This window comes from Coturnix japonica, chromosome 23, assembly GCF_054131305.1.
Source record: "Coturnix japonica strain WE chromosome 23, WE-NBRP24, whole genome shotgun sequence".
NCBI lineage: Eukaryota > Metazoa > Chordata > Aves > Galliformes > Phasianidae > Coturnix > Coturnix japonica.
This window is the reverse complement of record NC_140685.1, coordinates 9,918,869-9,935,189: the sequence shown is the minus strand read 5'-3', so window position 1 is coordinate 9,935,189 and position 16,321 is coordinate 9,918,869. Positions and strand designations below refer to the sequence as shown.

The following is a 16,321-nucleotide window of genomic DNA, read 5'->3' as shown; positions in this document are numbered from 1 at the left end:
CGGCGGCGTCCGCGGGACCGGCCGCATCCCCGAGGGCAGCCCCGGCCCCGCGGTTTCCATTGGGACCGTCCGGACCCCGCGGGCCGCCCCCGTCCCCCCCGTCCCCTCGTATCCCCCGCCCCGATCGCACGCGCCGCGAGCAGGAACACGTGCACGCGCACACACGCGCGCGCTCCGACGCCCCTCGTGCCCGCGCCGCCGGCCCCGCCCCCCCCCGGCCGCGCGTGCGCGCCTCGTCCCGCCCCGTGGCGGCGGAGCGGCCGTGACGTGACGATGGTGGCGAGCGGCCGGGTGCGGAAGCTGGGCCGGCGGTACCGGCTGGCCGTGGCCACGGCCCTCGCCATCCTCCTGCTGCAGGGACTCGTGCTCTGGAGCTCCGCCGGCCTCGACGAGGAGGGACCGGCCGAGGTGCGGCCCGGGGGGGGGGGACGGCGAACGGGCGGGGCCGGGCCCGGGGCGGAGGGTGGGTCGGACCGAACCGAACCGAGCGGGGCCGCGGCTGCCGGCGGGGTCGGGGGGATCCGCTCGGGGCGAGGCGGAACGGGGGTGACTGCGGGCTGCGGCATCGGGACCCAGCGGGGCTGCGGGATGCGGGGCTGCACGGCGCGGGGAGGGGAGACAGAGCAGACAGAGCAGGGCAGGGCAGGGCTGGAGCTGGAGCTGGAGCTGGAGCTGGAGCTGAGCGGGGTCCGGCGCTCCCCGGGTTGCGGTGCGAGGGGCGGGCGCTGCCTGCGGCCCCGGGCTGAGCTTGGGCCGAAACACAGCGCTGAGGCCGCAGGTTTTGGCTCCGGTACGTGCGGGGAAGATGAGGCGGGGGCTGCGGGCCCGGCACGTCGGGTCAGCGCTGACACGGAGCTGTTCGGGCCGGGCCGTTCATTGCGATGCGTTTGTTGGAGCCGCTGATGCTGCGCACAGGCCTGGCCTGATACAGGGAGTGAGCGGCAGAGACTGCTCCAACCCCGAGCACACGGGGAAGGGAAGGGAAGGGAAGGGAAGGGAAGGGAAGGGAAGGGAAGCAGCTCCTCACCTCCGCTCCGTGGCCGCCCCCCTGGCTGCTGGAGGTGCCCCCGCAGCCGCAGGAGTTTTTGTGGACTAGAAACTTCTCCCCGAGGGCAAAAAGGAGCAGAGCAGCCCGTTATCCAGTTACAAGGGAGCAGGAGGAAGGTCTGCAGGACGGTCACACACCCAGCAGGTCGATGCCAGCCCCAGGGCTGGGTTAGTGCAGCAGTGAGTCAAAACCAGGAGCTGCACGTGGCAAGGAGACACGAATTACCTTTGGTTTGAAGATGCTGGAGTGTGGAGGTGTGGCTGACAGCCCTGTGCTCTTACTCTGACCTTGGCTGGAGCATTTCACTAATCCTGGCCTCCCTTTCCCTCTCTGCACTGCCCTGCACTGCTCCGCTGTTATCACTTGGACAGGCAGTTCGTGGTGCCGCTGCCATCAGCTCTGCCTGCTTTCACTCCTGCCCTGTGCAGCTTGTTTGTCCTGCTTTCCTCATGCCCCTCCTGCACTGAGCTGGGCACTGAGCATGGGCCCCCTCATCTGTACAGGGACAGCTCACCATCAGCAGGATTACAGCTGTTATGAATGGAATGGAGAATGCAAGACACATCCTGAACTTCACTGACAGCTCAAACCCATCAGCAAGTGGGGAAAAGTTCAGTTGACTGTTACTTTTAGGAAGACAACAAAGCTCTTTGCTCTGTGCTCTCCTGCAGCTTCTGGTTTTAGCCAGACCTGGAGGAGCCGCTTTTCCCCGGGGTATTTCTGGTAGAGATGAAGGCAGGAGAACTCCCTGGAGAACCTGACCTTGTGGGCTTGGATGGATCTGGGAGACTCTGGGATCTAATTTGTTGACTAAATGGCTCCTTCCCACTAATGGTCACGGCTCTAGCCTGGCTCATCCCCACCACAAGCCAGCCGTGACTCGCAGGAGTGAGCACGAGGGAGCTGCAAGTTGCCATGCTCTGTGCAGCATTGGGGTGAGTCTTGAGTGTCCCAGCAGCACTGCTGGCTCCTGAGCAGCGTTCCAGCAGCTCCGTGGTGCCACTGGCTCATTGCACTGTGCAGGTTTGAGCATATGAACCATCGTGTCTCTGTGGGTGGAGGTGAGGAGCCGTCGCTGGGGAGAAGTGTTGCAGCCCCATCACGTCTCCGTGCTCTCACCTCCCTCCTGTCCACCCTCTCTGGTGCTGGAGTGTTGCTGTCATCCATGTGCTGCAGCCTCCAGAGTAGCTTCCTACAAAACATCTCCCAGCTTTGCTGAGATTTCTCAGGTTTTGTGTTTTTTTTTTTCCCCAGTCAGTTTGTTTTTAGGAGCTGTGATTGAGTCCATTTGAATCATGAGTTGAGGACCTGCTGCCGGCTGAACTGACAGCAGCTGAGCGTCACGTCCCTGGTGACTTCGGAACATTTGGGCATTTGTTTTTCCTGATGAGAGCTGGTATTTGACAGGGACCGGGGTCATGGCTCCATGTGGACCCCAATGGGGGCAGTTGGGATGCAGGAGGAGGAAGTGACCACCGGCAGGTGGTTGGAGTCATCCATGTTTGGGATGGACATGCAGCTGCTGGCTCTCCCAGGAGCTCTGCCAAAGAGTCCTGTGCGTGAGCTCTAAATACGGCAGAGCGACGTGGCTGGAGCTGTTCTCTGCCTGGCTGGGTGGAGGGATCGTTCTGCTGTGGTGCAGTAATTAGAAGCCATTCAGTTTGTTAGCTGGCAGCTGTAGAAAGGCTGGTGATGTTTCTGAGGAATTCCCTGCTGTGAATAGCAGCCAAATTCCTTCCAGGGGACACGTGGGGTTCTGTGCGTGGGCATCCTGCTGGGCTGTGCTGGCAGGGCCAGAGGGTCCTCTGGGGCTGGGCTGAGTCTGTGGAAGAGACTCTTTGCTCATCAGTGACTTCCTGACTCCCTGTTCCTGCGATGTGAAAGCAGGTCCATAACTCTCCAAACAGACGGGTCTGTGCAGTGCTGATGAGCTGCTCATCTCCTGGCTGGGGCTGGCTGTACACCTGGCTGCGGTGACACCTGGTTGGTGCTGTGCTGGTGGCCGTGCCAGCCAAAGCCCTTCTCTGCCCTGGGCAGCCTTGCCCATATCACTGGTGCTCAGCTCTGCAGTCTGGAGCCCAAGCTCACTTCTCCCAAAGGGTTTGAATGGGACCATTGTGGCCAGAGTAACCCATGGGACTCATGCATCTGACAGCATCTCTTATGGGCAGCTCCGTTCCTTGGCCCTGCAGCTGCCTCCCTCATTGCTACCGTCCAAACTTCTCTGTCCAGGAGCAACTGTTCGCTCTCCCCAAGGCTAACTCATTTCTGCTAATCAACCAGCCTGGCAGAGGTAATGAAGTGCAATTAACTGTTCCCTCTGCACACACTTGGCTCCGTGGGAAGGTTTGTTAAAGGGATTTCTAGAGAAGCTGGCGGTCACTGCATCCGCTCCAGCCGAGTGCTGGAAGCCAGGACGTGGGGAAGGGAGCACAGCAGGTTGTTGCTGTTATTCCCTTACATTTTCAGTCCCAATGAGTACAGCCGCCTCTTGTCTGGGACTCCATCCCTTGGATAAACTGGGCTTCAGAGCCAGCTCGAGCTCACAGTGTGATTGTGACAGTGAGGAGCTGGTCTGTTTGCTACCTGCAAAGTCACCGCCACCAGCTAGGGGAACCTGTGCTTGTCCTTGCTGCTCTCTGCCCAGGAAGAACCCTGGAGTGTGGCAGGCAGGCAGAGGGCACCTTGCAGCAATGTCCTGGTTATGTATCTTGGGTGCTGCACACCAGTGTCTCTCTTGCTGGCACATAGAGGCCTGGGGGCTGTCCCTGTGAGGGGGCGAAGCACCATGCAGGGAGGTGCCGTGGCGCTGGAGTTGGGGGTTTTGAGTGGAACAGTGGAGGCCTGAGTTAATACTGTGTCCTTTTCTGCATCCACCTGGAACAGGAGCGGCAGAAGAAAGCCAGGCTGCCCGAAAACGGCGATGGCTCCAAGGACTCAGACAGCTCTGCTGGGCGCCGGGGCAGCGCGAGCCGGAAGCACGGCCGATGGCGGGGACGGCTGGACAGCCCTGGGGCTCTGGTGTCAAAGGTGGTGAGAGCTGTGACAGCCAGACACAGAGCGGGACGGCGGCTGCCGGCTGCACCGGACTCCTCCAGCCGGAGGAACCTGACGGAGCCGCGCGGGGATGCCCAGCTGGCCGTCTTCCAGCAGGGTGACACGGGCAGCGTGGAGGGGGCTCCGCAGCCCACCGAGAACAGCTTCACCCCCAAGTGTGAGATCACAGGCAAAGATGCCCTTTCGGCGCTGGCCAGAGCCAGCAGCAAGCAGTGCCAACAGGAAATCGCCAACGTGGTGTGTCTGCACCGGGCCGGCAGCCTCATGCCTCTGTCTGTGCCTCGCCACTGCCCGCTCTCCGGTAAGTCCTGCTCGTGTGCGGGCACCTGGACTGTCCTGGTGAGATGTGTGGGCCGCCTTCTTTGTGCAGCCAGACTGTCCCACCTGGCCCAAAGCTGCCTCAATCTGTCACTGATTCCCAGATTTCTGCTGCCTCTGAAATCCAATCAAAGCTGTGCCAGCCTCCTTAAGCTGGGCTGTTCATCCCACAGCCGGAGTGCCCTGCTGTGTGTTGTAGGGCAGTGGCTGTGCTGTCCGGAGCTGAAGCTGGCAGGTGGCTGACAACCCTCCCTTCCTCATGCAGGGAAGGTCAGCCCTGTGATCCAGTGGGATGAGGGCCGGCTGCAGCAGGTGCCCCCCAGCAATCCTGTGCGCATCGCCTACATGTTGGTGGTGCACGGCAGGGCCATTCGCCAGCTGAAGCGGCTCATCAAGGCTGTGTACCACCAGCAGCACTTCTTCTACATCCACGTCGACAAGGTGCGTGAAGGGGGGGAGGGAAGAAAGGAGAGGATGTACTGCCTGGCTGCCCTTTCCAGAGTCTCCCATCCAACCCCTGAGAGCAGCAGCATGAAGTTTAGCCATGGTGTGGGCTGGGGCACCACGGACTGCAGGGTCTGACTCTTGATACTGCTCAGGAAGGCAGATAGGGAAGTGGGGAGGGTAGAAGGGCGCAGACAGAGCAGGGCTGGTGGTGGGGAGGGCAGGGCCCTGGGGGGAGGATTGCTCGCTGACCACGAGCTTTGTCCCCTGCAGCGCTCCAACTACCTCCATCGAGAGGCAGTGGAGCTGGCCCAGCACTACCCCAACATCCGCGTGACACCCTGGCGCATGGTGACCATCTGGGGAGGTGCCAGCCTGCTGAAGATGTACCTGCGTAGCATGAAGGACCTGCTGGAGCTGACCGAGTGGCCCTGGGACTTCTTCATCAACTTGAGTGCCACTGATTACCCCACGAGGTGGGAACCTTGCTGGGTCAGGGAGGATGATGGAGGGGTTCAGGCTGCATGGTTTCCCAGCAGCCTTGGGAGTAACATCACTGGGAGGAGCAAAGAGCTCAAGGAAGAAGAGGTTAGAGATTGCATCCACATGCTGGTGCTGTTGCTTCAGGGCAAGGCTGGTCCCATCTCTGTAGAGGAGCACGGCCAGTACCTCAGAGGCCGTATTTTCCTGTTGCCTGGGTGTTGCAGGAGAACGTGCACATGAACACATGTGAAGACATGGGTGTGCACCATCCCTGCACACCTCAGCAGGTGCCAGACAGAGGGGCTGTGTCTGCCCAGCAGCGGGATAAGGGACTGAGTCAGCACTTACCAGGCAGCCTGAGGCTCCTTGTGCCTGATGGCTGCTGCAGCCTGAGCTGCTTTGTCCCACTAACACTTTCTAATTTACCCATCAGGACCAACGAGGAACTAGTGATGTTCCTGTCCAAATACCGAGACAAGAACTTCTTGAAGTCTCACGGCCGGGACAATGCCAGGTAATCCCAGTTAAAGACCAAGGGGAGGAACAGGAAAGTGGGGAGATGTGAGGGGAAAAAAATAAAACTGCTGGGCAGGGGCTGGTTCTGGCTGTATCTGCCAGAGCTGAGCAGCCAGCTTTATTGGGAGTGTTCAAAATGGGCCGTCCGCTGCAAGAGACCCGCTCTGTGTCCTGGCAAAGCAGGTGACGTCCCTAATGCCTCGTGCTTGTCCCTGTGCCCAGGTTCATCAAGAAGCAGGGTCTGGACCGTCTGTTCCACGAGTGCGACTCCCACATGTGGAGGTTGGGTGAGCGCCACATCCCCGAGGGCATCGTGGTGGACGGCGGCTCCGACTGGTTCTCGCTGACGCGCAGCTTCGTGCAGTACGTGGTCTATGCCGACGACCAGCTGGTGTCCCAGCTGCGCCAGTTCTACACCTACACGCTGCTGCCGGCCGAGGTGGGTGCTGCTGGGCTGCAGGAGGGGAGCTCAGAGCTGCCTGTGCTGTGAGATCTTCTCTCAGCCTTGTTCCTTCACCACAAGAAACAAACCAAAACGTGGTGCTGCCTTTGGTGGGACCTTCTTTCCATTGTTCTGAACAATGCCCCACTCCATCCTTGCTCTGGGTACTGGGAAGGGCATTGCAGGTTCTGCTCTTGCAGCTTTGTGACTGCTGGTAGGAAAGGGGGGAGAGGAGCAGATTTGCCAGGGGGCTGTGTTTGTATCCAGCCCTGTGCACTGGGTCCAGAACTTCTGGGCTGGATAAGGAGTGATGTGCAGGAATGAGCTGATCTGCTATGGGCTGCCCTGTGCTGGGAACTGGAGCCATCCAGGCCTTCCTGTTCTTCTGTGAGTGAGGGGTAGGGGGCTCCATTAACCACCCTCCATCCCCGCTGTGTCTGCTGTCCCTTTGCTGTACAGTCCTTCTTCCACACGGTGCTGGAGAACAGCCATGCCTGCGAGACGCTGGTCGATAACAACCTCCGAGTGACCAACTGGAACCGGAAGCTGGGCTGTAAGTGCCAATATAAACACATAGTCGACTGGTGCGGGTGCTCCCCAAATGACTTCAAACCCCAGGACTTCCTCCGGCTACAGGTGAAAAAGATCCTCCTTTCTCCTCCTGCTCTTTCCCTTCCTCCCTGTCTCTGTTCCTGGCTCTCCTCTGAGCTCCCCTGCAGTGCAGCCCTGGGTGCAGAGCCAACTGCTCTGCACAAACCTCACCCCGGCCTGGGAGGAACAGGAGCAGGGTTGGCTCTCCAGCCCTGGTGGGGCTCAGCACAGCTGTGTCTCAGTGCTCTGCTGGCACAGTTATGCTGACTGTCCTGCCCAGCAGCCAGGTGTCTGCTCACAATGCTGCTCCTTTTCCCAGGCTTCCTTTCCCATTTCCCTGCTCTTTGTGGACCTGTTACTCAGGGCAAATATCTGTTCTTTAAAACCTGTGAAAAAAGTGCTGTCTTCTTTGGCAGGATAAAATGCTTTGTGACATCCTCCTGTGCTCTCAGCGAACTGAGATGTAAACAACTGCAGAGGTTTGGGAGATCCCTGTTCCTCAGCAGGATTTTCTAGCAAGGGGCTGCAGTGCTGCATGGTGCACTGCACTGATCCTGCAAGCTGTGCCACCTGGCCAGAGCTCTGCAGGGGCTTTGGTGGGTGGGAGCCCTTCTGAGCAGAGATTGCAAAGAGTGAATGATGCATGGATGCTGCTGAGCACATAGAGGGGAAGGCAGCGGGAGAGACTGGAACCCGTCTGCATTACCAGTAACCGTACTCCTTGCTCCCACTGATCCTGCCACAGAGGATCCCACACACAGTCTGTGCTTTGCTGCTCCTTATCCTGTGCAATCAGATGGGGCAGGATGGATCCTCGCATGCTTCCTCTTGCTGTGCCTCACACCCAGCCGCCCTGCCAAGGCGGGAGGGCGGAGGGGAAGCCACCATTGCTGTTAGAAATGACTGTGTTGTTCCAGCAACTCTCCAGACCCACCTTCTTTGCCCGCAAGTTTGAGTCAACGGTCAATCAGGAGGTGCTGGAGATCCTGGACACCCACCTGTATGGCAGCTACCCGCCCAACACGCCTGCATTGAAGGCCTACTGGGAGAACGTCTACGACCGCGTCGATGGGCTCAGTGGCCTCAGTGATGTCACCCTCACCTTCTACACGGGCTTCTCCAGGCTGGGGCTCCGCAAAGCCATGTCTGTGGTGGCACCAAAGGAGGAGAAGCTCTGCAGGTGGGGCATTGACCGTGGCTCGGTCCAGGCTCTGAGGGGTGGCCGCACGTTATGCTGGGAGGATGCTGATGCTCAGTTGTGCAACCTCTGTCTTTCTCCAGATTTGAGCCCCGAGGTTTCCCATCCAGTGTTCACTTGTATTTCTATGACGACCGTTTCCAGGGCTACCTGGTGATGCAGGAAGTGCAGAACTCAGCAACTGGCCGGGCAGAGTCCCTGGAGGTGTGGATGATGCCCCAAGGAGCTCTGAAGCTGGCAGGTCATGGAGGACAGACAAACCGGTTACAGAACCTTGAGGTATGGGAAAAGTTTCCCTCAAAATCCTGCTTTCCTCTTGATCTTTTCTCTACCGTGCTGCCCTTCTTTCTCGCCAAGCCTGCACACTGAGCAAGGCAGAGGGACATGAAGCCATTGTCATGGCTGAGAATGGACTTCTGTCCAGGAATTTGGCTTCAAAGCAGGACAGTGGAGAAAAGGCTTTGAAGGGATCTTTCAGGGGGTAGTTGAGGCAGCTGGTGCCAACACCTCTGGCTACAGAGGGCATCACATGCAGCTGGATTGGCACCGATGTGGTGCAGGCAGAGACAGGAGGGCAGTGCAGGGTGGGTGTGCATTGCTTTGGGATCCAAAGCTCATTCCCTCCCCAGTTTGGGATGGTGAAGCATAAATCCTGAGCTGGTAGCATGTTTGCCCAATGTCCCCTCCACACCTCTTGTCCCTGCAGGTGGGCACAGAGTGGGACCCCAAGGAAAGGCTCTTCCGCAATTTTGGAGGCTTGATGGGGCCTTTTGATGAGCCCGTGGCCATGCAGAAGTGGTCGCGAGGCCCCAACCTGACAGCCACAGTGGTGTGGATCGACCCCACGTATGTTATTGCCGCCTCCTATGACATCACAGTGGATGCTGAGACAGAATTCACCCAGTACAAACCACCCCTGAACCGGCCTCTGCGCCCCGGCATCTGGACCATCCGCCTGCTCCAGTTCTGGGAACCCCTTGGGGAGAACCAGTTCTTGGTGGTGCCCCAGACCTTCAACCGCAGGCAGCCTCTCAGGAAAGGTGAGGACGCTCTGGGATCAGGGCTGAGGTCTTTCTGTGGGCAGGCTGCTGTGCTTCCCCCTGGTGTTTAGCCAGCAGCCCGTGCCACTGCAGGAGCCATCCTCCTCTGTGTATCCGTGTGTGTCAAATGAGGCCAGTGCACTGATATTGGTCTGCCACATCCATTCTCCAGTTGCTTCCCTGTTCCTTGGGCTGGGGTGTGGGGGCTGCAAGGGGCCAGGATGCTGAGGGTGCTGGGAGGAGGAGCAGAGTCCTGGGATCTGCAGTGTAACATCTCTTTCTCCTTGTCCTTCACAGACGATAGCAGCTGGCTGCATGGAGGCCCCCCCCGTAACGAATACATGGAGCAGAGCTTCCAGGGCCTGGGGGGGATCCTGAACCTGCCCCATCCTGAGGAGGCAGAGGCGGCAGCAGCACAGAAAGCACAGCTGACGGGACGGGCACTGGACGAGTGGGCAGACAGCGCCATCAGCACCTTCTGGTCCGTGGCTGATGTCTGTGTTGGCAGCGGCGACTCCTGCTCCTCCCTGGAGATCTGCAGCAAAACCTCCTGGAGCTCATTGTCCCCAGACCCCAAATCAGAACTGGGGCCCATCAAACCCGATGGGCGGCTGAGGTAGCAGGAGCAGCTGGGGGGCGGCGTTGGGAGTGAGGGGCATCCTGCATCACTGCCCTGGGAGGGGCTCCAGACTGCATCACCCCGTGCAATTCACACCGTAGTTACCTGAGGAAGAGAAGGGAGAAGTGCCGGGCTGAGGGGATCGGATCCTCCCGTGGGTTTCTTTTGGAGGAGGGGAAGGTGGTCTTACCCATCTCCCCCAGGAATGGGCACTTGTTGGCCAGGAGGAGCGTGCTGGGATGCCCATCACTGTGGAGTGCGGATAGCTGGGAGCTGCATGGTTCTCAATCCAGGCCTTGGTGTCCTGGGCAGGGCTGATGGAGGAGGGTGGAAGGCTGACAGGGTGGGCTCTGCACCAACTCAGCGCCCTGCCCAGGCTGGATCTGCAGGATCAGCCTCGTGCTGCGGGCTGCTCCCCTGGGAGGCTGGCGAGGAACTGCAGGGCAGGGTGTGCAGGGACGGACAGGAGCAGGGCAGGGCGAAGCCTGCCTCGTGCATGGAGCTGCTGCTGGCCCAGGGCTTGCATCTCACGCCCTCGACCCCAGCCCTTTAGTTTGTATTTTTATAAATATATATAGAAATATATATGATGCAAAGTGCAATAGAGACGAGACCCCGCATAGCCCGGGATGTCCTCGTGTCTCCACATCCCCTGAGACTGTCCCAGCCTTGTTCTCGTGGCCGTCCTGGTGCTGCAGGTCGGGGTGCCGGGTTGTTTACATTGTTTTTATTATTGTTTTGTTTACCGTTTCCTGCTGGGGCTGAAGAGGAGCCGCGTCGTGCCGCCCTCACGGCAGCTGCCGGACGGTGCCAAACACTTGGAGCTGCCGCTGTGCGATGCCCGGAGGCGCTTTGAGCCCGAGGAGCCGCCGTGGGATGTTGCGGCCTCTTGTCTCCGCTCCACCCGCAGCTCCGGGCCGGGACGCGCCTCCTGCCAAAATACGGCTGCCCCGTGCCGCTGTGCTGTGCCACGGCCCGTCGGCCCCGCCTGCTCCGTTCTCCTGGCTCAGCAGAAGCTCTCGGGACCTGCTGCGCTTCCCTGGCTGCAAAGCGAAGAAACGGGCGAGATCCGGCCGGCTCCATTCGCTCCGCGCTGCTTCTGCTTCCCCCGCCCGATGGAGCGGCGCCTCCCGTCGTTGTGCGCAGCTCGTACCGCTCCTTGCGGGGACGGCCGGGTTCGGTTTGACACCCCGAGGAGCCGCCCCGAGCGTGGAACTGCGGCTGAGTTCGTTTGTGAGCAGCCCGAGGACGTTTCGTGTGCGATGGGGGCTGTGGTGCTGCCGGGATCGGGATGTTCGCTCAGTGCCCTGGGCTGCTCTGCTCGTCCTCTGCCCCGCGGTGGGTGCGCGCCGGGCGGAGCGTCAACGTTGTACCGGGAGCGTGATGTAAAGTTACCTGAAATATGCAACATTGACACAAATAGAGCTGGATCCGCACTGCGCTGTGTCGGCTCCGTGCGAGCGGAACCGCTGCGTCCTGCGGCAAAGCGCAGGGGGCGGTGGGTGATGCTCCCCTCCGCGTTCGGGATGCGCCGTTAATTACCGGCCCTCCTTCCCGCTGTATTACCGGCCCTCCTTCCCGCTGTATTACCGGCTCTCCTTTCTCGCTGTATTACCGGCCCTCCTTCCCGGTGAGTTACCGGCCCTCCTTCCCGCTGTATTACCGGTTCTCCTTCCCGGTGCTCACGCGGCTCCGCCGATCGCTCCCCTCGTGCCCGTTCCCTCCCGGGCTCCGCCCGCGCGTCGCGTCGCCACGGCGACCTCCGGTCCCGCCTCCCCTGGTGCCGGGGGCGGTGCCGCTGCCGTCGCTGCGCTGGGCCCGGCCCGGCGGGCTGCGGAGCGGAGCGGTCGGGGTATGGCGGAGCTCGGCGAGGACATGGACAGCAACGTCCTGGCCATCGTCATCGCTGCCAGTGAGTGGCGCGGCCGGGGCCGTTCTCCGCGGTCCCACGCGGCGCCGGGACGGAGCCGGGAGCGTTCGGTCCGTTCCCTGCAGCCGGTAACGGCTCCCGCTCCCCACACGCCCGGACGCTCCGCGGGGCCGTGGCCGCGTCCCGAGATTCGCGGTGGCGCGGGGCGGCGCTGAGCTGAGCTGAGCTGGTCGTGAGTCGCGCTTTGGGAACGGAGCCGACGCGTCTCGTTACGGCGAGAAGCGCCGGGTGCACGCGGGGCTCTCGGTGCCTTCGGGTCGGGCAGCGGCCGAGTCCGGCTTCCCCCGCTGCTTTATTCCTACAGACCCCGCGGGGAAGGGGCCGCGCTCCGCCCGCCGCTCACCGCGTCTCCTCTCCCTCTGTTAGCGGTGTCCACGTCCGTGTTCCTCGTGGCGGTGCTCGTCCTGCTGCTGCTCCTGTACCGCCGGGACCCCACGTGCTGCCAGTTCCTCTGCTCGTGCCGCTTCTTCCAGAGCCCCGGGCAGTGCGTGAGTGCTCCGTGCGGGGCTCTGCCGGGGGTGGGGGGGTAACGCGTGGGGGGGTAACGCCGCGGCTCCCTCGGCGGCCCGGGACGCGCTTTCCTCCTTCCTTCCCTTCCGTCGTTGATCACGCTGCCGCGCAGGGCTCCGCGCTGCTCCGCTTTGTGGGGAAGGGGCTCCGCGGGGACGGGGCCTGGAAGCGGCGTGTTCGGTCTGTTCGGCCTTTGTGCGGTGCCCGGGGAAGGCGCCGTTCCGAGCCACGCGGGGTCGGCGGTTCGGAAGCGGCCCGGGGACACAGAAAAGGGCAGGAACGGGGCTGTGTGAGAGCGGGCAGCGCCCCGAGCCCTGCTCCGAGGGAGGGATCTTTGCTGGCCGCTGCTCAGCGCCTTTATGGGGAACCGCGTTTAGGAGGAGCAGAGCTGCTCAGGAACAGAGCTGTAATCGCTGCTCGGAGCTGCTCGCAGTGTTGCTCGGATAGATAAACATTTACAAATTCTGTGACCTTGAGCACGTGCCGGAGCTCCTACCTACAGCAGTGGAACACTGCTTCCTTGTTTTCCCTTCCTTTATGTCACGCTGTCCCCCATGAAAGCTAATTCTGCTGAGCCTGCGTGAAGCCTCCGGCGCCCAGCAGCGCTGCCAGCCGACATGAGTGCTCGGAGCGGAGCTGCTGCTGCCCGGCCAGACCGTGCGGGAGCTCTGGGTGCGGGAGGGGCGCAGGCACGATGTGTACGGTGTGCTCGGTGTGCACGGTGTGTACTGTGTGTATGGTGTGCACGGTGTGTACGATGTGTACGGTGTGCACAGTGTGCACGGTGTGTACGGGCACGGCCGGCGGCAGGAGGGATTTCAGCTCACTCCTCCTCCCCGACCCCTCGTTCCAGGACTGCCATCCCCCGTACTTCAGCAGCAACCAGCGGCTGGTGGGACCCCAGTGCAGAGCATCACGGCTGGAGAGCGCTGCCGAGAATCCTGGCATGCAGGTGGTGCTGCTTTCCCTAAGGGGAGCGGGGGTGAAGGGAAGCCAAGGTCCAAGGATCATGGAAGGAGACTGGTTGTGGTGTCCTGGGAAGGTCTCGGGGGTTATGGAAGAGGTGTCGGGCTCTGAAAAAGCTCTCAGTGTGTCAGAACTGTTGGGGAAGGCCCAGGGATGCTACAGAGGACACCATCTAGTCCTTATGTCTTGCTTTGATTGGGCAGATTCCCTGGAGTTGGGATCTCGTAGAGCACATCTGCATTGTGCACCTGTGGTGTAATTACTTCCAGGAAGGGTGTGTGGGTTTCCTGTTTAAAGGGTTCAAGGAGCAGCACCTGTATTTGTGAACCTGCAGCATGCTGAGGCACCACTGGGCCACGGCTCCCAGCAGAGCCCGCTGTGCTGACATTGCTGGGTCTGGTGTTTCAGGCAGAGGAGCTGTTCTGCGTCGCGCCGCCCAGCAGTTACCAGCTGCCATCCTGGGAGCAGCCCCCCCTGCCCAGCTACGAGAGCGTGAGGAAGAAGGATCGGCAGCGGGAGATCCATCAGATGATCGCAGAGAGGTTCGGGCTGTGGGCAGAGCCTGCCCAGGAGGTGAGCCCAGCTCTGGGTCGGTGAAGGCCGGGGGGCAGCTGCTCCCATCTGTATCTGGCTTTAGTGATTTCCGCTGGTTTTGGACTCTGCTCCCCGTTCTCCGATAGCCTTTATCTGTGGGAAGGGCACACGCTGTTCTCAGAGGCTCCTTTTGTGTGCATCCGCACGGTTAATGATTCATCTCTCCCGGTGCGTTTGCAGAAATGCCTGAGCTGGGAGTAAGTGCTGATGGCAGAGCGGGCCCTTCTGATCGCTGCTCTGTGCCAGATCTTTAAGGCTTCCATGGCTCCTTGTTCCCTTCTCCCAGCAGTTCGCTTCTGCCAGCCCCATGCCGTTACCTCAAAGCACTCACGGCCTGTTGTGAGCCAGAGGCTTTGCGTGTTGTGCTATTTAAGATTTCACTCCCTGGACAGAGTACAGCAGAGAAAATGCATCTGCCAAGCAGCTCTGGTGGCAGCATCCCAAGAGACTCCCACTGAACAAAAAGCCCCTGCTGAGTAAAGCAGAACAGAAATATCTGAAACCCTTAGAGGAGCACAAAGCACTCCCTGATTTACCTGGATTTCCAGCCTGTAGTGCTGCAGTGTCATATTTGGAAGAGTCAGCAGCTGGCTCTCAGCATGCGGGTCTGTAACTAATGATTACTTGCCCTATGAGAGCGCTCAGGGCACAGGAAAGTGCAGCCCAGCTGCACCAAGGACAAGTGATTGAACTCTTAACATTTCTTGGCCTGTGCCTGAGTGACTTGCTCAGAAGTGTGTGTTAAAGCACAAGGGCTTAAACTAAGAGCACCGAGCCTTGAAAACTCTATGAAGTTACAGACTATAGCCTGCAAGGACAGAGCAGGAACCTCATGTGGGATCCTGGAGGGAGCGGGTGGGATACGCTGCAGCACCTCCTGTGGGTTTCTGTCCCAGTGCATTGCAAACAAGTGCCGAGCTCGGCTCTCACCTTGCAGGTCCCAGCCAGCAGCCTGCTGCTCTCAGGAGGAACTTAATTTCGGGCAGGGGGTGTTTTTGTGCCTCGTGTCCGCTGTGTAAGAGGAGGTGGGTGATCTGCTTGTCTCTGATCTCTCTCAATAGCTGCCTCCTCCCTATGAACACGCTCTGCGGCACCCTCCGGCTCTCTCAGGAACGGGGATCAGCTCAGAGGCCACGGACAGACGTGCTGTGCCAGAGCCTTCCCAGGCCTCGCTCAGCTACCAAAGCCAGCGAAACACAGCTGTGTAAGACCTCAGCCTGCCCGTGCTGCTTCCCTCATATCAGTGACAGAAGTGCCTGGGACATCGCTCCCATCCCCGCAGGGATCAGCCAAACCTCAGACCTTCCCTATTTCCAATCAGCCGATTGGAGGCAGGCTGGTCGGACCCAGCTGGTGTGGATGTTCACCCTGCAGCACGGAGATAACCACAGAGCTCTGACTGGAGTGACCAGGGATGCCTGCTTGCTCTTCCCTTTGCCAAACACAAGGCAGCGGATCAGCAACAGACCAGCTGCTTTGCTCTGCATAAGGGGCAAAGCAAAGGTGAAGGTCTGCTCAGCTCCTGGAGGCGGCTGGTGGATCATTACCTCTGTGAGGGAGTGGCAGGTACTGCCAAGCACACCCGGTATTTGACCTCTGATGGTCGTGTTGTGCTACTTCATCTGTTTATGATATAAAACTGTTTACTTTATCAATGTGTCAGATACCAAGTGGAAATCCTGACCTGTTAATGAAGGAACGAATCTGCATCAGAGCATTGCTCTGCTCTCCCAGCAACGTTCCTCTGCAGTTTGCAGCAGCTTTATATGAACTTCAGATAGAGATATGGAGGAACTCGAGGTTGGAGGCGTTGTGTCGCTGGCAGCGCTGTGTGCAAATATCACTAAGACAAGCTGCACAACTGGGTGTGCAACCTGGGAAAGGACGGCAGGGTGGGCAAAATGGCCAGAGGTTCCATGGGGAACGTAAAGCAAAGGTGGAAATACATTTCTGATGCATTTTACCTTGTCTTCTTTTGTAATGAAGACAATCTATTAATGTCACTGCACTACCAATTTTGATAACCTGTTTTCTACTGTAAAGCCAATGCTTCAAATTGTTTACAAATCTGTAGATAAAATGAGATCAGTTTGGCCATAAGACATTCAGGCTCCCTCCTTTGAAGTAACACGAGCGGTCATGGAATGACTGAGGAAAGACAGAAAGAAAAGTCTTCTGGATTATGGCTTTATGAGACACCTCCAGCTGCTGAGTTTCAAATGCCATTTCAGACTTGTGCCTCTTATCAGATGCTCTAAATTAGCTTTAAGAGCGCAGAATTGCCTCACATGGTTATAAACAGAACGCTTCCAGGTATTTCAGTTGATCAATGTGGTGAATTAGATACTAGCAGAAACCGAGCTTGCTGGGATGCAGTTAGGTACAGCTGGAACCTGTCCTCCTGTGTAATATCTTAGAGCTAAGAAACAAATATAGCAGCAGTGACTCAAAATGAGTAAAAATAGATGGAACGATTAGTACAAGTATTGTCATAAGGGTGATTCTAGATAGAACTAATACAGTGGAACAATGGAACAGGTTCTACAGGGGAAGGCGAACTGAAGA

General features: G+C 59.4%; 2 protein-coding genes across 3 annotated transcripts; both read left to right on the top strand.

The window, feature by feature from the left end:
- The first annotated feature begins 245 nt into the window (after nucleotides 1-245).
- Nucleotides 246-11,192, top strand: XYLT2 (xylosyltransferase 2). The gene is made up of 11 exons (XM_015880223.2): nucleotides 246-408; nucleotides 3,935-4,406; nucleotides 4,689-4,864; nucleotides 5,141-5,343; nucleotides 5,784-5,864; nucleotides 6,089-6,305; nucleotides 6,768-6,944; nucleotides 7,817-8,079; nucleotides 8,181-8,376; nucleotides 8,804-9,137; nucleotides 9,435-11,192. The coding sequence occupies exons 1-11, from the start codon at nucleotides 274-276 to the stop codon at nucleotides 9,755-9,757; spliced, it is 2,577 nt and encodes an 858-aa protein (XP_015735709.2). The 5' UTR covers nucleotides 246-273; the 3' UTR covers nucleotides 9,758-11,192.
- A 378-nt stretch (nucleotides 11,193-11,570) lies between these two features.
- On the top strand, nucleotides 11,571-15,858 carry LOC146757347 (uncharacterized). 2 transcript variants are annotated; one of them, XM_085522646.1, is made up of 5 exons: nucleotides 11,571-11,668; nucleotides 12,053-12,174; nucleotides 13,050-13,148; nucleotides 13,571-13,735; nucleotides 14,818-15,858. In XM_085522646.1, exons 1-5 carry the CDS (start codon nucleotides 11,611-11,613, stop codon nucleotides 14,962-14,964), a joined length of 591 nt encoding a protein of 196 aa, XP_085378772.1. In that variant the 5' UTR covers nucleotides 11,571-11,610; the 3' UTR covers nucleotides 14,965-15,858. The 2 variants fall into 2 exon arrangements, with proteins under 2 accessions (XP_085378772.1, XP_085378773.1); XM_085522647.1 differs by lacking the exons at nucleotides 11,571-11,668; nucleotides 12,053-12,174 and adding an exon at nucleotides 12,291-12,899.
- The last annotated feature ends 463 nt before the right edge of the window (nucleotides 15,859-16,321 follow it).